This window comes from Echinops telfairi, unplaced genomic scaffold, assembly GCF_000313985.2.
Source record: "Echinops telfairi isolate 266 unplaced genomic scaffold, ASM31398v2 ScPeMD7_7424;HRSCAF=8462, whole genome shotgun sequence".
NCBI classification, from domain to species: Eukaryota; Metazoa; Chordata; class Mammalia; order Afrosoricida; family Tenrecidae; genus Echinops; species Echinops telfairi.
Genome location: NW_022111324.1, coordinates 15,668,793 through 15,693,507, shown reverse-complemented (window position 1 = coordinate 15,693,507; position 24,715 = coordinate 15,668,793). Strand labels below are relative to the sequence as shown.

General features: G+C 51.2%; 1 protein-coding gene across 1 annotated transcript; it reads left to right on the top strand.

Annotated features, from left to right (window-relative positions):
- The first annotated feature begins 5,982 nt into the window (after window positions 1–5,982).
- On the top strand, window positions 5,983–20,489 carry KIAA0040 (KIAA0040 ortholog). Its single transcript, XM_045298034.1, has 2 exons — window positions 5,983–6,029; window positions 19,818–20,489. The coding sequence occupies exon 2, from the start codon at window positions 19,951–19,953 to the stop codon at window positions 20,239–20,241; it is 291 nt and encodes a 96-aa protein (XP_045153969.1). The 5' UTR covers window positions 5,983–6,029; window positions 19,818–19,950; the 3' UTR covers window positions 20,242–20,489.
- The last annotated feature ends 4,226 nt before the right edge of the window (window positions 20,490–24,715 follow it).

The following is a 24,715-nucleotide window of genomic DNA, read 5'->3' as shown; positions in this document are numbered from 1 at the left end:
TTTGATTCAGGTCACCTGAGAACTTACAGGAATGCAAGCACATAAAAGGTAAAGTCAGCCCCAGGACAGGAGGTCTGAGACTCCACCAGAGCACAGCGGCGAGGACTGCCTGCCGTTAGGCCCTCCATGCCTGCTCCCCTCCCCAGGAGTCTTTCCCGCCCTCTAACTGACTGAGGAAGAAGCCCAGGTGTCCTGGTGTGTTATGTATTGAGCTTCTAAACACAGGTTCAGTGGCTTAAACCCACCAGCCACTCCACGAGATGTAGATGAGGCTGTCTACTCCTGTCAAGATTTAAAGTCTCAGAAACTCAAAGGGGCAGTTCTACCCTGTCCTGTAGGGATGTTGAGAGTTGGAATCAACTCGGTGGCAGTTAGTTTGGTTTTAGGGTTAGGAACTGACAGGGGACAAGGCTACATATTTCGAGCAATGTGTTCTATCAAAGAATTCCTGCCAGGCCAGTGTGATACCCCTTTAAGACCCTGATGTTTTGAAGGTTGGTCAGATAAAAAGTGTTTTCTGGGCTGCTTGTGGGAGATAAAGCCTAGTGGCCCAGCCCTGAAACCACAGAGTAGAAAGAGCTAGAAGACAAAGTCTGAGATCCCTGATCTGTGCCACCATCTCATCTACCTGCCAGACCCCCAAGCACTTTCTAGAAAGTTTTCCATAATTCCTTGAGGTCTCCTGGCACAGGCATTACCCTCTCCTGTAAGGGTCGCTATGAGTCAGCATTGACTGGATGGTAGTGAGTTTGGGCATGGGGGTGGGGGTGGGGGTGGGCGGGGGACCTCGGGACGGTGGGTGGGAGTGGGAATGGTGGGAGAAAGCGCACGGAGGGAGGGGTGTGTGTGTGTGTGTGTGTGTGTGTTTAGTATCTATAGGGTTGCTGTAATGGTTAACTGCTGACAACTCGGCCTGTGGCACATGGCAGCGCAGAAGTCAGAGTGAAACAAAATGCTGCCCGGTCCTGTGCCGTCCCCATGGTTGGTCACAGACCAGACCATTGTGACCCCCAGGGTTTTCATTGGCTGATTTTCAGGAGCGCCACAGAAGCCTACTCAATATCATAGCAGCCAACAGGCCTCCACTAATGGGGGGTGGAGGGGGGGTGTAAGCTACACCTGAGCTACATTGGCCCAGAATTGAGCCAGGCTCTCCTCATGGGAGGTGGGAATTCTACCACAGTCCCCCACCACTGAGCCCCTGCCAACTCACAGAATCTCCGTGTGTCCCCCAGGAGAACGGCGGGCCTGGTTTTCCAGCGGCCCAGCTCCAGGCCTTCTCTCCAAGGCAAACCGGGGCGGACTCAAACATCTAACCTTGTGATTAGCAGCCAAGTGTGCTAGCTCTTTGTACGGCCCAGGGACTCCATCTGTAGGATTATCTCTGGCAACTCCCTTCAGTGGTTTTGTTTCTATCCTACTCCAAATATCTGCAATTAGCTGTGTGTGGCCTCCTCTGAGAGGCGTTTCAGGGGTGGACAGCAAGATGGGACGAGGGCAGATGCACCGAGGGGATCAGGAATGTGTGGGACCAGTGATGGTTCCAGAAGGTTCTCTAAGATGAACTTAGAGAGCAGCCGTCTCTCCGCACAGAGGGACCTAACACCAAATTCGATGTGAAAAACACCCAAGAAAGAAAGAACAGTGGTGAAATAACGTGCTTGCCTGCCACGTGGTAGATGCTCAGTAAGTATTTAGGGTTACAGTCACCGACGATGATACATTATTTTAAAAACACTGTGCAATATTAAAAAACCAAACTCACTGCTATCAAATCGATTCCAGCTCATAGTGACCCTCTACAGAGGGCTGGGCAGGACAGAACTGCCTCTGTGGCTTTTCTGAGACTGACTTTTTACAAGAATAGAAAGCTTCACCTTCTTCCCAGACACCGTAGTGGTTTTGAACTTCTATCTGGTGGTTAGCAGCCTAGTGCATAACCCCTAGGCCACCAGGACTCCTCTCTGCAATGTTAGAGATGCACATTTAAGCCCGAACAGATGGAAAGTGAAGGTTCATCCTCCAACGACAGTCACTCCTGTACACAGCTTGCCCTCTGGGACCAAACCCAAGGCCGGCAGCCTGGCGGGTCTGAACTACTCCGCACTGTGCATTCCGCAGGACTGAGTTATGATTGGAATAAGGGTATTTCTGCTCACTCTTGTTGGCCTTTACATTTTAAGTCTCTCTATAAGATAGCTCTTGGCTTTTAATTGCCCTGAACTTTTGTTAACATTAAATGGAGAGAAGAAATGGGCAGGAAAATAAAAACCATATCTGTATTGCTTTGGAGTTGCATAATTGTGTGTTTTTGCCGCACCATTAGTTTCAAACTCTCTCAGCCTGTGTGCCTCTCCCCCCAAGGAGAAAAAAAACACTACTACTACTAAGGCATTCAATGTGGGCTACAGAGTTTGCAGAACACTAAGCTCCCTTCTGTGTTATTGAGGAGAATTGTGCAACTTTAAATTTCAGATTTATGCGTTTCATCGCCGCCTGTGCGGGAGGCCGGGGAGCTGGCCAGCGCGTCCTTGGCTGTCCCTTCCCTTTGCAGACACCACGCTCTCCCTCCAAGAGGCCATGACGTCGGAGGGCTTAAGCCTCAGTTTGGAGAGTCGCCCAGAAGTAGCGCTTTCCCTTGATTCGTGGAACAGAAACGGCGGCGCCCAGCCCAACCGCCCCGTGGCCCACATGACTTCAGAGCCCCGGCTCCCTTTCCAAAAATAAACTCTGCCCAGGTGCTTTCGACCTCACCCACAGACACTGCCTCCCAACCCTTCCCTCCACAGTGTTCCAGATGAGTGTGAGAGCTGTCTTGCTCTGTCACCATAGCTACAGGCTTTATGAGCATCGGAACCAGGGTGTGGTCTGAGGTACAGGAACGGCACACAGAAGTGTGGCATCGTGTGCGGCCTTACATGCTTCAAATGGGCAACGGGGTTCCTAATGGTGATGATTCATAAAGGGCCGGAGAGGAGCCGGCAGGGTGGAGGGCTGCAGCCCTAAGAGAAGTGAAGGGTTCTAATGTCAGCCTCCGATTGGCTTGTTCATATAATACTCCAGAACACCACTGCCTGGCCTGGACACTGCAGTCTTCGCTTGGCAGTGGCCTCCTGTGTGCCTTGGGGCCTTGTTGCTCTTCACAACAACCTGGCCAGGATTCTTGGGACGGGAGATGGCCTGGTGTACCAGGCGAGGAAAGGGCCCAGAAAGCATAACTGGCTCACCCCACGGTCAAGAGACCAAAGGATGCTACTGCCCTGAGACTAGAGCTGGGCCCTCTGCTCCTGCCTCAGGACTCTGACCACCTGCCTTTTGACCAGCTTTCTGCAATTGTATCTGGGAGCATTTTCATGCGTGTTCATTCTTCCGGCAACATCCCTCCTCCTTGATGGGTTTAAATTTTTTTTTTAATTAAAAATCATTTGGCTGATTAATCAAAAGAACTAAAACTAAGCTCACTGCCATCAAGTCGATGCCGACTCATGGCTTAACCGTACAGGGTACAACAGGGCCGGGTAGACCTGTCCCTGTGGGTTTGAGACTAGAACGCTTTATGGGAGAAGAAAGGGGAGTGGCTGGCTGTAACATAATGAACGACCGACCTTGCCGTAGCAGCCCAGTGGGTAATTACTACACCACCGGGCCTCCATTGATTAATCAACGATTGGGGTCAATCAATCAAACCAGAGGCCACAACTGGAAAGAAAGTCTTGCCTTTCCCCTCGGATCTATTTTCCAAGCCTTTACGTACGGTAGCTTTGCCCTACAGACAGGAAACCCCAAACCCACTGCCATCTCAGAGCGGCCCTCCAGGGCAGGGCAGCGCTGGCCCGCGGGTTCCCGAGCCGGTGACTACTAACTTGTTCTCCTAGGAACTGCTGCTGGGTTCCCATCGCAGATCTTGCCGTTGGCAGCCAAATGCTTAACCCACTGTGCCACCCGGGCTCCTTGCAGTCAGGTCGCCCCTACTCCTGTGGGAGTTGACAGTCCAGGCGCTGCAAGTTCAAAAAGCCTCCAGGGGCCAGCCTGCTGACAGGACGGAGAGAAGCTGGCAGGCTAAGGGCTGTGCTGTGGGGTCAGGCGGGAACAGACAGCACCCACAGACTGGTTAGGTCAGCTATTCATTACGTCAAACTAAAACCTCAGAGTGTCGCATGAAGTTGGAGAAGGCAATTAAAAAGTGCCTCTGGGTGGGATGTCACTTGTGGACTGCAAGTGTGCTGTACACCGGCTCGAAGACTTACACCCTCTGTGGAGGTTGCTCTCAGCCTGTCTGCTGCTCCCCTTGTGAGGGGTCTGGAGTCTACTCACAGCAGCCTCATGGGACAGTGCCACGCCTTATGGAGAAACGCATTCTTGAGTCAATACCTTCTGGCACCTGAAGGAGGTCATATATTTCAATAGGAATCACATGTCTGGGTTCTTCCAGCCCATTCACCAGGGGTGGCCCCACAGAGAGTGACACACGTGGCCACCTGTAAGATAGTTCATGGATGCATGATTAGGTCAATGCCCATTCTCCTAGAGGATAAAGCCCCCAGGCTGAGGTCCTCAGCCTCCTGAGAACAGCGGTTGAATGGCATGCAGGTCACAGGGCTCAGACCAGAAGGACCAATTGGAAACCTCCTGCTGCACTTTGGCACAAGGGTTACCCCTAGGGCTGTGATCTGCATGGTCAGCAGCTCCAAACCACCCGCAGCAGCTCAAACCCGAGGGAGAAAGCTGGACTTTCTACTCCAGGAAACCGTCTCGGAAACCAACTGGGGGTCGATGAGACAGTGAGTTTGGTTTGGTTTTAGGGCCTTGGGAAGGTATGTAATCTCCAGTAACCTCAGTTTTCTCATCTCTATCCCCAAATACTTTGCAGAGTCAATGCTGCCTCATAGTGACGCTTTAGTATAGACTGACTAAATGCCCCCAAGGATCCTAAGGCTGTCATTTTTGCAGCAGGCAGACATCTCTTTCTCCCAAAGAGCAGCTGGTGGGTTTGAACAGCCGGCCTTTGGGTTAGCAGTTGAGCTCTCAACCACTGCGCCACCGGGGCTCCTCCTCAACTGTGTCACGGGGATAAAATAGGGGCCACGCCTCTAGAGCCCCTATTACCCCAGGGAGCCGCACCCTTAGCAAGAACTCTGCCTACGGCCGCCTCTCCCTTCACTAGCTCCTCCCCTGCTCCTGAGCGAGGTGATAAGACAGTTAGGCAGCCCTCTGTGTTGCAGTCTCCAGTCGAAAGAGGCCGAGCCCAGGGAAAACAAGGCAGCATGCCAGCGGGCATGAAGAGGAGAAAGTTGATCGTGGGGAAGCAAACAAGGCTCCCCTGAGAAATAAAACCCCAGAGATCAAGGGTGCTGAGCAAGGGGGGGCGGGGGTGAGGTGGAGAAGCCACTGGGGAAGAAGGGACATCAAGTTAGCAAGAAAGCAGGGGCGAGGCCAATGCAAACCAATTCCGTGAAACAGCCATGGAATTCTGGTGCAGACCGAACCAAACGGTGCTTTCGTAAATGATGGCTTCACACAGCACGAATCGTACATCAGGAAGAAGTACTGTGCTTTGTGGTTTCCCAGGCACATTCAAAGCCCCACTGTGTGTAAAGGAACTCAGGTTACATGCTTTCTCCACACGATCTCGGTTCCCACCCCCAGCCTTGCTTGCTTTCATCTGTCCGTCCATCTGTCCATCTGTCCATTCCGCAAACGCTCACTGCTGGGCCAGGCCCCGGGCCAAGCCCGAGGAGAAAGCAATGCAGCTCGGGCAGTAAAAGGCCTCACCCTCAGGGCCGGGCTGCTGTCCCTTTCCAGCCCAGAAAGCTGACATCAAAGTGCAGATGTCAAATTCCCCAGGCCCTGCCCCACGGGAGTGGGGGGAGGCAACATTCTTGTTTTCTGGTTGCTAGGGAGAAGATGGGGGAAATTTCCTTGATGAGCTCAGGCAGATAAAGGTGAGGAAGCTGATGACTTGCTGTCAGACTAGAGACCTTATATTCGCTGGAGCGCCGCATCTAGTGGCTGAGCCGCACGGCCAGTTGGTAAGGACTCAGGGTTCTCAGACTCTGTGGTACCTTGGTGGTGTGGGGGTTATGCCTTGGCCTGGGCTCCGCATTCGTTGGTAGTTTGAAACCACCAGCAGCCGCTCTGCAGAGACAGACGGGCTCTCTCTTTCCATAAACAGTTACAGGCTCGGAAACCTATGGGGGCTGACTGTGAGTCAGCACGGCTCCATGGCAGGGAGTGGTTGGCTTTTTGGTGGTACCGAGAGGGGTGCCATGTGACTAGGAGTGAGAATAGAGGAGAAGTGGAAGAGAAGGCAGGGACTAGAGACTCCTCTGTGTGACAGAACGTCAGTGAAACCCTGGCTGAACCTTCGCCGTTGGCCTTCGGTTAGGCTCTGATCCTTTCCCTGAGATCACCTTGAGAAGAGAGAGGCTGTCTTTGACCTCCCATGTGTTGCCTAGCACACCTTATTCATACTTGATTGATTGAAAGATTGACCCGTTTGAACCTGACGTGAAATTGAGCTTTGTGATTTTCTTTTCTGCGGAACCTGAAATGGAGCACATAATAATTAGGCAAGGATGCCTCGTTATCAGGAAGTTCCAGCTACAATGGGCTCTTTGTAACTGAGTGAAAGCTAGGTAGGCGATTATTCGGAAGCCGATTAAGCACGCTCCCTCCACCCACAGCTGCTTTCAGAGATACTGGGATGTGCTTGATGATCATTTCTTCCTCAACTGAGCTAGGTGGCTGAGGATCGAGATGGTCATTGCCATCAAAATCTGACCACATATGTCGCCGCCAGTGGTCACTTTCCTAGGTCCTTCCTTGTCCCTGCTCTCTCCCCTCCATTGACCTGGATGGACAGATCACATTTGTCAGACCCTTAGCTTAACTTGCGTGACTTCTTGCAAGCATTCCTTTAGCCCCTTGTCAGATTCCGAGGAGAGAGACAGAGTACAGCAAGGAAAGGCCCTCTTCCCACAGAAAACATCTTCTCCTGGAGGAGGAGGGCATGCAAACCCAAGTGACTAGCACATGCCAAGTGGCTGCAATATTGCAGAGCGGGAAAGGCTACCAAGGCAGGTGTGGGAGAGGCTGACCAGGGGAAAGGCCTTGTGGTGAGACCCCAAGTGTGGTGGCCTCTGAGTGGAGACACATTTGAGCTGAGATTTGAATGTCCTGAAGTCATTGTGACAAGACCTGAGTACTAAACTGAGGGAGTAACATGACCCTGAGACTGTGGATGATCCCAGAGAGTGGCCAGGGCTCAAGCGTGAGCAAGAAAGGGGTGTGAGCAAGAAAGGGGTGTGAGGTAAGGGCAGAGGAGGCAGGCACCAGATGATGGAGGGACTTGTGGAAGTGAATAAAGAATTTAGATCTCACTCCACAGGTGATGGGAATTCTCGAGGAGGAGGAGGTGGGGGAGGGACCCATAACCTGGAGAACCAGAGAGACTGGTTAGCAAGCTCTCACAGTAATCCAGGCTAGAGAACATGGTAAAATAGCCACGAGAAGACGCCGGTGAATTGGGGGGGATAGAGACCTTGAGACCTGCTGATAGGACCAAGGTGGGGGAAGCAAACAGGAGGATCAAGGATCAACAGTGCATCCTCCACCTCATCCATCTGAAAGAATCCAGTTATTCATCCCTTATTTACTGCGGCCTAACTGGTGGGCTAAGTACTGAACTGCTAACTGCAGGGTCAATGGTTCAAACACAACTCCTGAGAAGGATGAGTCTATCTGCTTTGGCATGATTTCCAGCCGTGGCATCCTCTAGTCTACAGGATCACTGTGAGTCGGAGTTGATTCAATAAGAGTGGGTTTGGGAATGATGTGATGGGTACAGAAATAAGACTTCAGGTCATCCAAAGTAGTCAGAGCACAGCCCTTTAAGAATTTACAGAGCGTAAGATGTGACAAAATAATAATTTATAAATTATCAAGGGTTCATGAGGGTGAGGGGCGTGGGGAGGGAGGGGAAAAATGAGGAGCTGATACCAAGGGCTCACGTAGAAAGCAAATGTTTTGAGAATGATGAATGACAACAAATGTACAAATGTACTTGACACAATGGATGCATATGTATGGATATGGATTGTGATAAGAGGTGTACAAGCCCCCAATAAATGATTTAAAAAAATAAATCAAAAGGGCGGCATTTACCCAAGGACAAAGCTCAGAGGGTTATAAAAGAGGGAGACATTTAAATAGGAACTGCAGGGAGGAAATGAAATAAGTGATGGTACATTTAGGGGATTGCAGTGGATGAGTTGAAAAAAGAGTTATGAATTATTGAATGTAAACCTTATGATGTGCTTTGTAACCACCTAATTCACAATACAAAGTTAAAAAATAAAAATCGAAATAAAGAGTATGCAGAACGGCAAGAGAAGCAGGCCCTTGCATACAAGAGAACGTTTTATGTTGAGAGAAAAGAAATGTGCATCACTCCTTATGCTTTGGTGGTCTTTTAATTTCTCCAAGAAAACAAATAGTGACAATACAAGGAGATAAAGGCTAGGTCTATGGGCGCACAGAAGAGGGGACATGGACCAAGTCACTCAGAGAGGAGACTTGAAGGGCAAGTGCTTCCAGTGAAATGGGGCCAAGGGAAGGAGGCAAGAGAGAGGACGTTTCAAAGGATGAAAATGGGAGGGAGCAGAAAGGTGTGGGGGACTCGAGGAGACAGTGGTGATGAGGCTGGGGGTAGAGATGAGGCCGGGGTGAAAGAGCTCCAGGGACTGACCCTTCTTGCTAAGGAGCTGTGATTATCAGGTAAGTGATGGAGAGCCAAGAGAGGCTGGCCAGGGGTCGGGGGTGTATAAGCACACCCAGATTTAAGAAAGATGGGCTAGAGAAAAGAAAATCCATACAGCAGTGTGAGGGCCGGGACAAATGTAATTTTGCTACTGTTATGAATTGGGCGACCCTGTGAAAGGGTCGTTCAACCCCCGAAAGGGGTCGCGACCCACAGGTTGAGAACCTCTAGTATAGACGAAGGCGCTGGACCACACCGGTCTTATTGTTGACTATCTCCTTGGAGCCTAGGACAGGGAAATGACACGGAAACAAGAGGAGAGTGTGGTGTGGGGTGAGGGAGGAAACTGTACACCCCCACCCCCCATCATGAGGGGTCCATGGAGAGGGTGAAGAAATGACCCAGACCTCCGATTTCTGCTCCTGCGTGATGCTTACAAGGGTTTTCACTCTGAAGTGGTTGTCTTATAAAAAGAATGACAAATGGAATAACTTAGAAAGGATCTCATTACCACATGAAGATTTGAGAATGGGAGGGGGGGAAAGTCTTTTAAAGAGACCTATATAATCAAAGTTACGATTAAGAAGTCATGAGTCCAGAACTGTCCCACATTCTAAGAAGGCAAACAAAACCATTATTAGCAAAGAGTCGAGGGATCTTTATTTTGGCTAGCCTATTTGTTTGGGGTCAAATAAGCAAGGTTCCCATTTATTGCCTGGCTCTGCTCTGAGGCTCTCTACATCTACTGACTCATTTAATTCTCCAAACACCATTATTACCAATTCTACTTTATAAAGGAGAAAACTGAGCCCCGGAGAGTGAGGATAAGTCGCCCGCCCTGTGGCACACAGCTCATGAGCAGCCGGCCAGGATCCATGGCCCCAGAACCCCCGCTTGAGCACACAGCTGAGCCCCTCTCAGGAAGAGTTGTGGAGCTTGTCGTCGTCGGTTTATTAGTCGTGTGTTTTCCTTGTGTATGGGTCCTGCTGGCATAAGGGTTAAGCTCTTGGCTGCTAGACAAAAGGTTGGCGATTCAAGCCCACCCAGTAGCTCTGAGGAGAAAAAAACCTCCCAGTCGAGTCCCATAAAGAGTCCAAAACCAAACTCACTGCCATCAAGTCAGTGCTGACTTACAGCGACCCTACGAGGCAGGACAGACTGCCCCTGTGAGGTTCTTGAACCGGGATGCTTTGTGGAAGTAGAGCCCCGTCCCTCTCCCTCAGAGCACCGAATTGCTCATCTTTTAGATTGCAACCTAACACATAACTACTGTGATAGGTTTATTGTGCCAACCTGGCCAATAGGCACATGTGGGATTAATCAGGTCGAAGGTTGATTGGAGGGCAAAGAGATAAATGGCTCTGCAAGGCCTCTCTCTCTCTCTCTCCCTCTCTCCCTCCCTCTCCCTCTCCCCCTCCCTCTCTCTCTCTCTCTCTCTCTCCCTCTTCCCCTCTCCCCCTCCCTCCCCCTCCCTCCCTCTCTCCTCTCTTCTCTTCTCACCCCCACCCCAGTGTGTGTGCTGCTGTGTTAACTAGTTCTTTGCCTCAACCTGTGAGCTGCATTACCTGTGGGCCAGGCCAAACCCAGTGAATCGTGTTGCTAGAGCTTGATGTTCCTTCAAGACCTGCTTTGCCACGCTGCTGTTGTGTACATCGCTTGAGCTTGAGGCTGGCAGATCCTGTCACCTTGCACTGCTTGTGTTTGATTTCCCATCCGGGCCTGCTTTGCAAAGCTCCTGAGCTCCTGACTGTTGGTGACCCACCCTGCTGTTTCTTGCCTGTGGGCAGACTCTGCTGTCTGTTTCCTTGACCTTAGACCAACTCAACCCATGTGAGTTGAAGGACTTCAGTATATTAACTGTTCTGTGGAAATGAGTTGAACTGAACCCTCTCTACTGCTGTGTGGACTGATTATAGTCCTTCTCGCCGTATAAACCTATCCTCTTATAGAGAAAGAAAATCATGAGTCCTGGTTTCATTTCTTCAGAGAACCCTCCTAATACAACCACTGTGCCACCGGGCTCCCTGCCATAAAGATTGTAGCCTTGGAACCCCTGCGGGGCAGCTCTGCTCTGCCCTGTAAGCCACTGTGCACTGGCACCCAGCAAAGACATTAGTCCGGACAGGCTAGCTGCGAGAACAAGTAGTTCCCCTGACAGCGGTTTTCTTCCTCTCTCATCCCACTGTGCACTGAGGTCAGCAGGGTGCGCTGGCCACAGAGTCCTTCAGGAACACCTGACATTCTTTTGCCTTGGACGGCCAATGAGCAGCAGAAAACAGAGAATCTTGTAGCAAGTTCAGGAGCCAAGCTCACGTTCCATGGGCCAGAATCAGTCACAAGGCCCGACACAGACGGAAGGGGGCTGAGGGGCGTACTCTAGCCTGGGGCATCTTCAATGGTGTGGTGGGCACCTTGCTTCTTGCCAAATGCTGCCTCGGTGCTTATTTTTAAGGACTTTGCAGGGGATATCTGGCAGCAGGGTGTGCTGGGACTCAGAAGACCTGGTTCTGTCTCCCTCCCCCAGTTGCTCACTGTTTGACCTCTACCAAGTCACAGCTCCTACTAGTGCCACCTTCCTCTTCCAGATACTCATCTCAGAATCCTCCCAATTCTCCCAGCACCGCCTCCGTGATGGTTTTATCCATGGCCCATTGGTGCTTCTGTTTGAAAAATGTAACCACAATTATAAACCGATTGTGGGGAAAACAGTCCATTTTGTTACAGTTCATTGAATAGACAGGGTCCACTTACCTATCTTCGATGGATGCTGTGATTAAAGGAGCACCCACCTTTACCTGAGGACTAGATGTTTAAAATGATCCCTAACACAGAGGGACATGGCTATATAATTCATCACACCAAAAAACAGGGCTAGGTTGCAAATATAATGTTCAAAAGCAGAATATTGGCTGTGATCTGACCATTTTTGTACAAAACAGTACTTAACATCTATTATAGGTGAGCGAGGTGAGGATCGTCAGGAAATGTATACCCAAAGCAGCAGAGCTAATAACTACGGGCTGGGTCCCACACGGTGCACATCTGCCAGTGAGCCTGGGCTTCTGAAGTGTGTGGTATTACAGTAACCACGGGGGTTTTGCAAGGATGCAGGGTAGTTTGAGAACTGGGGCAGGTTTGGGGCAGTTGGTGTGGAGCAGCATGGGTCTAAATAAGAGGTTGGTTTTACACTCGAGGTGAGATGGTAGAGAGCCGAGTAGGTGGAATCTACTTGGTGGAATTCCACTGTTTGGTGGAATCTCTATTTTACAAGGAAGTATGTGGTGTGTGCACCAGCAGGTGCATCCGGTTTCATCTGGTCCCTGCGTACGGGAAGAAAGCCGTCCCTTAGTGTTTCCTAGGCCAGAATCCATACAAGCAGGAGGAATGATGGCTCAGTGGGTAAGCTCTCAGGTACTAACTGTAAACTTGGTGGTTCAAACCCACCAGCCTCTCTGTGGGAGAAAGTTATGGCAGTCTGCCTCTGTAAAGATTTACCGCCTTGGGCACCCTATAGAGGAGTTTTTCTCTGCCCTATAGGGTTGACTCAATGGCAGCCAGGGTATGTTAGGAATCTTTATGGGAGCAGATTAACAGGTCTGTTCTCTCGAAAACCAGTGGTGAGCCCAAGCTGCTGCCTTTTCAGTTCACAGTGAAGCAATTTAACCCTTGCTCCACCCGGGCTCTAATAGAGACTGTTAGGTGGAATTCCTGTGTGAGTTAGAAAAATTATATATAAAGATACACCTATATACTCGAGTATAAGCTGGGTTTTTCAGCATATTTTTTATGCAGTTTTTGTGGTAAAGTTAGGTGCCTTGGCAGATATCCGGGTTGGCTTATACTTGAATATATGTAGTCTGTGAGATATGTATGTGTGTGTGCATATATACACATGTATGCTGTTGTCATTAGGGGCCACTGAGTTTGCCCTGACCCATAGCAACCCTATGCACAATGAAACAGGACACTGCCCATCCTGTGCCACCCTCAGAATTGTTCCTCTGCCTGAGCGCATGGATGCAGCCACCGGGTCACCCATCTTGTGGAAGGTCTTCCTCTTTTTGTCTGACAGACGTTGGACATGTGGTCAGGAGAGACCAGTCCCTGGAGGACATCAGGCTTGGTAAAGTGGAGGGGCAGCCAAAAGGAGGAAAACATATATGTATATACACAATATGTATTATGCACACACACACAGTGGCTTTCCAGAAGTTTATCATTACCTTTCAATTCCATTTTCCACAGCATTTTGATGCTCCTTGAGAGGTGTGTGTGTGTGTGTGTGTGTGTGTGTGTGTATAACAAAACCAAACCTACTGCCATTGACTCAATTCCAGTTCATAACAACCCTGTATGGGGTTTCTGAGATTGTAAGTATTTGTAGAGCAGACGGCCTTAGAGATAGAGGTGGTACTGGGTGCTGTCTGTTGGTGCGGACTCATGGCGACTCCATGAGGCAGAGTAGAGCTGCCCTGTGGGAGGTTCTAAATGTCCAGGAGCTCGGAGGAGACTAGGGATAGCTGGGAAAAGCAGAGCACAGCAGCACACTTCCCCGGGGCTCTCTACCTAGGAGGGCTCACTCACCCCGCCGCACCCACTTGTCTGGCCCTCTGTCACCGGCACCACCGTTACCCTTGTCAGAGCCGCCCCGTTCCCTGGACCACTGTTCCAATCTCGCCCCTTTCCCTTCTCTGACACCTGGGAAAGAGTGATCTGTACACAGTCATCAGGCCCCCTCTTTGCTCAAAGTCCATGGCTCTTCCAGTACAGACCAGACTTTAGCATGACTTGGAAGGTCCTATGGCCATGATCTACCTCACAAGCCGCATGTGACCTGCCCAGAGGCTGCTACTGTCGTGGTCACTCATGTTGACCTTTCAGAAGCAATTGGTCCAGAGGTCCATCTGAAAAGAAGGACAAGAAGCGCAGCCTTCCCTGGTCTTTTCAGACGTTGGGGGATATTTGGTAGGAACCATTGAGTTCCTTGCTTTTCCTGAAAAGGCATCTAAGAGTTAAGGACAAGCATTAAATAAGTGGATCATATGCTTCAAGAAAGGCACTCTGGTGCCGCAGTGGATTAAGTATCGCACGGCCAATTAAATCGATGGTTCAAACCCACCTGCCGCTCGTAGAGAAAGATGACCCCATCCGCTGCCGGAAGGTTTACCACCCTGGAGACCCTACAGCCCAGTTGAACTCCCTATAGAGCGTCCCTGGGAAGGAATTGGATCAATTAAGCAGCAGAGTGTTGGGTTTTCTGTTGCTGGATTTTGTCCGCTCTGAGACTTTTCAACATCCTGTGTTCCCTATTTTTCTCATCCAGGGCTTAATTTTAAGTCCTCCTCACCTCAGGGCCTGCCCAACCTTCTGCACGGGTCCCCTTTGCCTCTGACCCCTTTCCCCAGCACCTCAATCATAGAATTCACCAGATGTGTACCTCTCACGGGTGTGTGGTCCTTTAACGAACACTGGCTTCCCACCAGGACCAGGACCTGATCTGCTGGGCTTCCCCTGAATCCCCAGGGTCCACCGCAGTTCCCAGGGCTGTGAGTGTGTAGGCGTTTTGGTTTAAGGCCGTTCTCGATCAGTGCTTGTTGGCAGGTGCTGCGAGGTGTCATAGCAACCCTGGGACAGAGTAACACTGTCCCGTGGGGCTTCATCGTCCGCAATCTTGTTTCATGGTCTTTTAATTGTAGAGATGCTAGGTGGGTTCGAACCACCACCATGCACTTAGCCCTTGTGCAGTCTCGTAATAGGTGGCCCCTAAGCAATCACTGAATGAATGACAAGCAGATTTCCAGTGCCTTTGACTGGCTCTTTCTTCACCATCTGCAGGCAGCCTCTCTTGTTCCCTGTCCTGTGCTAACCCAGCCCCCACCCCCTAACGCAGAGCTGGACCACTGGACTCCTGATGTGTTTGCTCATCTCTTCTCCTCACCAGACTTCAGAATGCATAGGGCCAGGTACTTTGTGAGCACTCAGCGCATGGCCATGACATTCATTGTGAGCTTGAGGAAAACAGCTCCAGCCCAGAGGCCCTGACTCCACAGCCCCAAAAGGAGCTCCCCATAACAGTAGCACGCTTCTGTGCACAAAGATAGCCCTCCCTGCCAAGGGACAAGGAAGCAAAGGACAAGGCAGTCCCTTCACACCACACATGGCTGGGCTCTTAGAAGGGGGGGCTTCGGCAATGCCTAGGTCCTCTGCCCACCGTTCTTCTGCAATCAGTACTCCTGAACCAGAAATACTGGGATGGGTTGTTAAAAATGTAGACATCTGTCTTCCCTTCCCACTCCAGACGTGGGCCCAGGGACGTGTGTCTCTAACCAACTCCATGGGCCACTCTGTAGCAGCCAACCTGGCTGGCTGTCCCTCCCTCTATCACTGGGCAGGCTGGGGACCTGATGCTGCCCAGTCCCTTCCAACTCGCGGCGTCAGCACAGCGTGCTCGTTGCTGGGTCTTGAAAGTAACCCACCGGGTCTTCCTGCTGAACTGCTCTCTGTGGATTCAAACCTCCATGGCTTGGGTGAGCAGCCAAGCACACCAACCGTTTGAACCACACAGGGACTCCAGGAGCCCGGAGTAGAGGAGATAGCCACACACAGGGAATGCCACAACCCATGCCCTTTGAGAAACGTGTGTGGAAAAGCCCAGGATGAGGCCACACTGCTTGCCCTCACCACACGGGTCCGAAGCCGCATCTGAGAACTCTCTCTTGGTTGTATACAGACCTGTATCAAAGGACTCTCTCGGTTTTGAACCTGTATCTGAGACCTGTGTCTGAGGACTCTCTCTCGGTTTTGAACCTTCCACCTGGTCCCATCCCCCATCTACAGGTTTGAAGGTCAGTCGCATTGTTCTCAAGGGTTTTCTGGGGCTGCCATCCTGGTGTTTATCTCTAATATTTCCCAAAGCCATCTACTTTGTGGCAGATCCTGTGCCGAGAACTCTACCTGTCTTACGTCATCTACTGATCAGGGACAATAAAGGGCAATACAAAGTGGGTCCCTGCACCCCACATTGGGGCATTCCAGAAGGAAGTTCAGCCCAAGGGCCAGTGCTGGACACATCCAGGAGTGTTTCTTGGCTCCCAGGCGTGGACTAGACCACCGATGGAATGGCCCCTCCTGGGACACTTGCAGGGACCAAAAAGCCTGGGAGGAGGGCTGAAAGATGACCAGTTACTCCCCTCAGGGCCCACCTGATAACTCCGCAGACCTCTGGACACCCTCTAAGATGCTCCAAGAGACCTTTCTCCCTCCCTGTTGCCGATGTCAGAGTCTAGATTTAAAGCCATAGAGCTTTAGGCCATCCAGGAGGACTGATGGATGGAGGGGACATCCTTTTCCTTTTCATTGGAATTGGGTGGTAGGGACCTATGGTTCTTTGGCTTGGAGGTGAGGAAGGGGGATGAAAAGCCTCAGGCTAGAATTAGTCCATTGTTATTTGGCAATAATCCACTGTTTTTATAGATTATGTTTGCTTTGTATTTTACAGTTTTTACAGTTTACAAAATGTGTTTACCATATTGAGCTCTTTTAACCCAAACAACAGCACCTTCGAGGGAAGGTTATTAACTTCATTTTGTAGCGGAGATTCAGTAGCTAACCCAAGGTCACCCAAGGTCACCCACGGCTGGGAGTAGGGGTGCCCGAGCTCAAACCCAGGTCTGGCTCCACAGCCACACCCTGTCAACACCCAGAACACTGACAGATGGAAATGTGCACGGAAGGAAGAGAGCAAACGCTTGAATGACTCCCCCCCATGAGAGACGGGGGGGGGGGGGTGTAAAGATGGATAATGCTTCGTTTCTAAGAAATTGCAAGTAACTCTGCCCCCTCTGCCCTCTCCTCACACCCAAAGCAATGCCACAACCTCGTCAGGCCAGGTTGTTGTCAGCTGCTGGGGAGTCAGCGCCCCCTCATGGCCACCCGAGCACAGCAGGACAAACTGACCAATCCAGTGCCGTCAGTCCCTGTGGTCAGGAGCAAGACTGAGCCCTTGTGGTCCATGGGGTTTACAGGGGCTGATCCTCAGAAGTAGATCCCCAGGCGTTTCTTCCGTGCCTTTTTTAGCCGGAAGCTCCTCTGAAGCCTGTCAGCATCACAGCCACAGGGTCCACAGCATCACAGATGGGGGCATGGCTTCCTGGGAGGCACCCTAGCCAGGAACCGAACCCAGGTCTCCTTCCTGGAGCAAGATGCATCGATTGCTGGTTTTAAAAATACTGAATTAGTTTCCAGAGGTGTCAGCAATCCTTTGAGAAACAACAAAAGAGGGGAGCCCTCGGAGTGTACTTGGAGGGCCTGGACTGTGGGTCTTTTTGTAAACCATTCCATAAAAGCCCTGACTTTGAATTCATACCACCAAGGAGATGTCTGATTGTTTCCTGGAAATGCTAAGAATGCAGGGCTCATAAATACTAATGAAACTATATAGATTAGCAGAGCTCCGCAAATAACCTGGGGGCCTAGATGAGAATTGTTAGATGAAAACAATTTTTAAAGAAGACCGTTCCATCCGCTTTCCCCTGCCTGGCTCCTAACCGTTAATGCATGTTCTCTTCGGCTGTGCAGAGAGCAGACTCAGATGGGCACCTTTAGGAATCCAGAGCGAATGATGGAGTTAGCGTCAGCATGAAAAGCAGCCTCCTCTTTCAAAGGCTAGTGTGGGTGCCACGGGACAGAGGAGTTGGAGACAAAGGTTGAGAGGCGTAGGAGGGCCTGGGACATGGAGATCAACCTGTAACTCGAATGCTTGTGTCTGTCTCAGCCAGCCCGGCAGCCTGCTTTGGAATATACTTGTGAGATTTGTCCTTTCCAACACGATCCCTCATAACAGTGGCAGGAGGTGCTGGGCTATCAGTGGCCACGGTAAATCTCCACACCCTGCATGGTATATAGCAGGTGCTCAGTAAACACTTGGTACGTGGGTGAGCACCACTTCAGACATCTTACTAAGCTTTTCAGGTCCTGTTAGCTCTTCCTAAAGAGCAACGCTGGGCAAAACCTTCTATTCATAAAGCCCCCAAAAACACACAACCCCTGGCCACAAGCTTCCCCTCTATTTTGCTTTCACACCTCTCCTCTCCCACCCTGCACCCCACTCTCACCAGAGGACTCCCTGCTCCCATGAATTTTCTAGAAGTTTCTCTGCCCGGAAGATGGGAACATCCTTTTCTACATGAAATTTACTTGGTTTTGTTTCATGTTGTTCTTGCCCTCCCTCCACCCCTCTCTGTTACACTCTCAAAATAATGCTCATCTTTCAAAGTCCCCCTCAAGGAACCCCAGCCCATGAAACCTGCTCTGGAAGTCTCCAAGTGCCTGATGGGCTTCCTCTGTCTCCCTGAGTGACCTCACAGGAGGGCCCCATGGAGACCAGTGCAGCACCTGGCATGCTGTAGTTTGCCAACCATGGTGATGGTGATGGTGCTGATGCTGGTGCTGGTGGTGAATGGAAACCACAGAAATCCTGTGCTGGAGGCATTTGGTCCAGGAAAGCTTAAGTGTAGATCGAAAGAAGGCCCTTTCCATATGCTGAGTTCAAGTTAGGAGCAGGGAGACCCCTAGGGGCCTCAGCCCAGTTGTTCCCAGCTCCATCACTGAGCAGCCCACTGAGAAGGAAGGGGTGAGAAAACAGGCATGGAAGGGGAGTTGTGGGGAGGCAGAAAGCTGAGGTGAGGCTGATCGGGAAAGGGACAACAAACCCAGGGACAGGCTTCAGGCATCAGAAGGCCCAAAGCAAGCAACCATTTCAATGCACTCAAGGGGGGTCAGAATGGAGACCCAAAGCCCATCTGTAAACAATTAGACATCCCCTCACAGAAGAGTCACAAGGAAAGATGAGCCAGTCAGGGTGCAGTATAGCACCATCGAAACACACAACATTCCTCTAGTTCTTTAGTACTTCCTCCTCCCCACTATGGTGACCCCTGTTCTGTCTTACAAATCCACCTAGACCAGAATAGGTACACTGGTACAGAGAAGAGCTCTTGACACACAGAATCCAGGACAGATAAACGCCTCAGGACCAATAATGAGAGTAGTGATACCATGAAGGTAGGGGGAAGGTGGGAGGGAGGAGAAAGGAGAACCGATTGCAATGATGGACATACAACACCCGGGGATGAACAACAGACACTGGGGTGAAGGGAGACAGCAGACAGTGTAAAATATGAAAATAATTTATAAATTATCGAGGGTTCATGAAGGTGGTGCAGGGAGGGAGGGGAAAAAAGAGGAGCTGATACAAAGGGCTCAAGTAGATAGAAAACGTTTTGGAAATGATGATGGCAACAGTGTACAAATGTGCTTGATACAGTTGATGCATGGATGGTGCTAAGAGCTGTAAGAGCCCCCAATAAAATGATTTATTAAAATTTTTTTAAATTAAAAAGTGGCATCCCCTGATTCTTTCAGGCTCAGGAGGAGAGGAATCCCAGGCGGCCTTGCCAAAGCTCTGTGGGTCCTCTCAGGGTGCAAGGGAGGAGGCAGGAGTGGGGAAGAAAGTATGAAGTCCGTAAGGAAGGCCGGAGCAGGGCGAATGAGGATGACCTCTTAGCCTAGGGGAGGGCCAGGCCTCCTTCCAAAGACAGCGAGGCGCTCCATCTGTGGCTAGGCTTTACACAGTGTTAATGGCCAGTTGGCTTCACCGGAGTGTGGGTGGGAAGCAGGTGTTCCACACCTGTCAGGTGAACTCTGGTACTGAAGTTTGAGGACTGTTAATGTAGAACATCCAGGGACTAGCTACACATATTATTTCATTATCCAGAAATTACTGAGCACCTACTAGGTGCCGGATTAGGTATACGACTAACTGTATAACCAGAGCCTAATGTAGTGTGTGTGCATGCGAGAGTGTCTGTGTGTGTAATCCATTAAAGCTTATTGACTAGATACATTTATCCTGTTTATTGAGCTTAGTACAATATTAGTGAACTCCATGAAAATCTTTAATTCCGTTCCCCTTTCCTAAGCCTAAAATCCATAATGTTGCTAAGCTTTATAAACCATTCCCACTGCATTTCCCTTGAATTGTCTGCTTTGGTCTCTGCAGGAATTATCAGTGGCGTGCCCAAGCCCAGAGCCAGAAGAGGAATACAGTACGAGTGGTCAACGCTGTGCCCTTCTGAGCCCAGAACGTGCTCGTGAGCTGAGAAGGTCCCCGGGCTCGACGCTAGCCAAACACCATGGAGAAAATCAGCTCCTTCTTCGCCTCCATCTGGGACACCATCTCTACCAAACACCAACAGGGTGTCTTCAACACCATCTGCCTGGCAGTCCTCCTGGGGCTGCCGCTGCTGGTGATCCTCACCCTCCTCTTCATTTGTTGCCATTGCTGCTGGCACCGCGTGGGCAAGAGAGGCCAGCAGCCGGAGCGGAACAAGAGGAAGAGGAAGAAGAAGGATGAAGAAGACCTCTGGATCTCAACGCAACCCAAGCTGCTCCAGATGGAGAAGAGACCCTCACTGCCTGTCTAGGTGGAGGCTCCGCCTCGTTCCAACCACACAGGCTTGAAGCGAGAATCCGGGAGTGACGCCCTCATGCCCGCCCACAGAGTAACTGCGAAGTCAAGAAGCCAGCTTCAGACGGAGTGGCACTCCCAGGGGAGCGCATGAACCATCTTGGACACTGTCTTGGCAGCTATGATAGCCATGCTCTTTGCTGCACTTCTAGCCTTCCACCCTGCCCTGGCACACCCTGTGCACTAAAGCATGGGGACCACCGATCCTCGGGTCTCGTGAGGGTTCCTTGTGTGTGTCCGCGCCCACACGCCTCCTAGCAATAGGTGCCATCCAAGTATGTTCTGTTCGCCAAAAGGTCACTGAGGGTCCCTTGGTCTGCTCTGTGCAAGGCACTGTGTGAAGTCTCCTGTGTGTACAGATCTTGTCAGGGGACAGCTTGGCCAAGTCCAGGCACATCAGCACAGTGATAAGAGCAGGCGAGGCCTCTGTGCACTGTCAGTTCTGTGTACCACTCAGGGTAGAGATGTGTGCCTTCCGGTTATATGCCGACAGAACCTTTTACTAGGAAAAACAAAAAACCTCATCTGTGGACTTTCAAGCAACCTGGTACAGTCTCCCCACCCCTGTGTATATTTATATAGACACCCAAAGCCCCTGGTCTAGTCTCCCCACCCCCTCACTTGTGCCAAAAAGCTTAAAGCCTGATAGATCAAAATGAACTGAAAGCTATTTTTCTTGCAACTCATGACCAGGTTCTAACGATCCCTGGGATCTAACTAACGTGGTCCAGAGCCTCGCTTTGAGATGCTATCCCCGGCACTCAGCCTGGAGAGGCGCCTTCTCCAAGCGAAAGCTTCTGGTGCTCGGAAGCTATGAAAGCTACTCGTTGGCTTCCATGGGCGGCAGTTGTGCACTGGCGCCGTGTGTGTTTTGTGGATGGAAAAGATCAGAAGGCGCTACACCTGAGCTAGGTGTCTCCTGTATGATCAAAGGTTTCAAGGGGGACGGGACTAAGGTAACTACTGAGAGACTCACAGAAGGCACATGGGAAACTGTCTCCTAATGCTATAGTGGGTGTGTCGTACGTCATAGGTGAGATGCAGGCATAACAGAGCAGAAGCGAAAGTTACGTGGAAGTCTGGTGGTATTTGGCTTGACCCTCGGGCCGATGCTTTGCACTTAGTAGGTACTCAGAACTGTCTATGGAGCCTGTTGGGCATGTGATGATGTCAGAGGTAAACGTGTATGACCTCACCCGTTCCCCCCCCCACACCACGACCTTCTTTTCTCAGTGAGCCCATGAATTGCTGCAGTGGATGAGAGTCAGGCATTATATTTTGCAAATGCGCACCTGCAGAAGCCAGGTTCAAGTTGGCACTCAAGGTGGGCTGCGGTACTCCAGGGCCTAAAGCAGGCTTGCCTTGAGGCGAGGAGTGCATGTCCCACTCTGGACTGAGGTTGGGAGGCAGAGTTTCTCTGCTTACAGAGTGAGCTGGTTGGTATTGTGACTGTTGACAAGATTATAAAGATGGACAATCCCCAACTTGGGAGCAATTTGTGCTCAAAAAGTTCACTTGCAAATCTGCTGGGTCATTCTCCTGAACGATTTCCTCATGGAAGCTGTTATTAAATGGTTGGCTAAGTAGATATTTAATTAACCATATAGCTAACCTATGGTATTTATAGTAACCAAAATTGTTGTGTGAGATCGTGCTCATGGAGAGATGCATTGTGTTTTTCTCACCTGGACCACCTGCCGTCCAGGTGAGCTCCAGGCCTGCAGAGGGTGGGCACATGGTGATGGTGGGTACAACAGGGTCTTCCAACAGATGACCCTGTGAGAAAGAGGCCTGTACCAATCTTAGATTCAAGGGGCCCTAAGTTCCCTGGACAGTTGGGTCCCATAGCCCTAGACCCCTTTGAAGAAAGCACTCTCTGACTCTGCACCTTTGTCACATCGCGTTGTCACATCAGAGGATGGCTTGTCACCGCCCACACCAAAAGCACACACCTCTGCCCTCTGCCGATGCCCACCAGGAGGAGTTGTCCTCTTGTGCCCAGGCCTCAGTCCCCCTCGCCAACAGATGGCTTGGGGGAGGCATGGGTGCCGATCACTGTGTCTAGGAGTCAATTGTGATCTAGGAGTTTGGAGCACCAGCATCAGGGACCACACAAGTCACACTGTTGCCATGACAACGGACTGCTAGATTGAATTAAGCCAGCAGTCAGTTGTCACTGCCATGACAAGGCCTCTGCTCATGGTAATGTCCCCGTTGTCTTCTAATTCAATGGCCTTGCTCTAACCTCCAGACCTGATAGACCCAGAAATTCCCTTGAGTGTGTATTAGCCTGGGACCCAAAAGACCTGGATGGGTCTTCTCTCTTCCCCAGCCTCCCCAACAGCCTTTAGCTGAGCACCTAGAATGGGGCCTGCCTGGCACTTGATGGCCTCTCAGATTTGGTTTGGATAAATGGATGCGTGGGTGGAAGCTCAGGCACTAACTATGCGTGTCCACTGCCTTCTGCCCTGTCAGTCCCGCCCCCCCCCCCCTTGCTTTGTTCTTCTCTTATACCCTCTTCTGTCCACATCACCCCATTCCTTTCCAGTTTCCAATCTCTGCCTCCTCGGGACGAGAGCCTGTCTGGCTCCTCTGGAAGGACCTAAGCTGGTGGGGATCACAAAGAAGACTTGTAGAGAAGGGGCTCCCTAAACCAGCACAGACTTGGGACTGAGCCACCTCCCCACCCCCCCTGCCAGGCCAGAATCTCTTCAGTACGGCTCAGCCACCCTTCACAGACCATATCAGGGAACATCCCCCCTTTGCTCAGTGGGTTAGCTTTGGGTGGGTGGGTGGGGTTATTTTGTGGGGTAGAGAGACTTTCCAAGAAGGAATATAGGTGGTTAAGTTTGCTTAGTATTTGTCAGTATTTCCCCTGTTACATTCATTCACACACACACACACACACACACACACACACATACGAAAGAAAAGTGTATTTAAATAAAGTAAAAAGCCATGCTTGATCTTACTTTCTGGGTCCGGACCTTTACTCTCGCGACGGTAGGGCCTGCCCTCTCTCAGACGCCGACAGCAGAGGGAGTGGCAACTCCCTGGGGAGCACCCAGCTGGCCGGCCCTGAGAGGTCACCCCGCCCCTCTGCCCTGGCCACGGCCTGAAACAGCCTCCGAGGTGCCAGCTGCAGGAGGCCCACGGGTGTTCCCTGGCAGCACTGAGAGAACTTTCCTCTCCATGAGGTCAGTCGATGTCTTCTTAGAGGAAACGGGAAAACAGAAGAAAAAAAAAAGAAAGATATAAAAACAGACCTTGGAGTTAAGTCTACTGCTGGAGAGGGGAGGGCCCCTCGGGCTCTCTGAAACCATGCTCACCTGCCATCCAGGTGAGATGGATGCCGGCTCCTAGCCACCCTATGGGACAGGGCAGAACTGCCCCTGGGGGTTTCTACTCTAGGGCAGTAGAAAGCCTGGTCTTTCCCCTGCCTAGAAGCTGCTGCTCTCCAGCGGCTGACTTCGGGGTCACCTCACCCACTTCACCCCCTTAGCAGGCTTACCCAGTGGCCACTTACGAAACTGGTCACCGTCACACTCACTGCCTAGACGCTGATTCTGACTCATCGCCACCCTTTAGAACCGAGTGGCACTGCCCCTGTGGGTTTCCCAGATGAACTCCTGGTAGAAGCAGACCCAGCGGTTCTCAGACCCACAACACCACCAGGCTCTCCTCGCAGTGGCCGCTAGGGGCGGACATCGATCCACATACACCTGTGTGCGTATGAAGGCGTCTCCTTGTCCCAATGGGTCTCTTCTGCGGCAGCTGAGCACTGGGTATGAAGTGAATGGCCTTGGCTGCTCCTGCGAGGGCGAGGATGCTGGTTACCCAAGCAGAGGCTGGAGAGTAGCTCTGTGCACTTCAACAGAGAGGGCTGGGGGCTCGGGCTGTGCCTCCACCATCCCGTGTGGTACATCCCCCAGATGCATTAACAGAGCTAGTTAATGCGAGCTAAATCTGACAAAGTCCAGTGGCTCTGTTATGCCCCGGGGCAGGGGTTTCAGAGCCATTTGTGGCTACTGGCTACCACACCACACGAAACAGGTCTGGAAGCTTATGGGTTGGGAGGTTCAAACACTCTTTAGTGAGCTGGGACCAGGGTGTAAGGAGTCCCTGGAGGGTGCAAACAGTTAACACGCTGAGAGGCGTATGGCTATCCACACTCTTTGGGAAAGCAGCCACCAAATGCTCTATGGAGCAGACTTCTCTGGCACCAGGGCTGCCCAGACTCAGAGCAAGATGGTAGCAGGGGGATTGGCCAGGACGGGAAGGAGAGCTGACAGCACAAACCCACCCCCAGGCAGGCGGCTATTGCCATCATTTCCTTTTATTCCTGCGCTCCCTTCCCCATCACCATACATGTGGCCAGCGGGTGGAGACTCTTCATTCCGCTTCATCCAGTGTATTCCTCCAAGGCATTC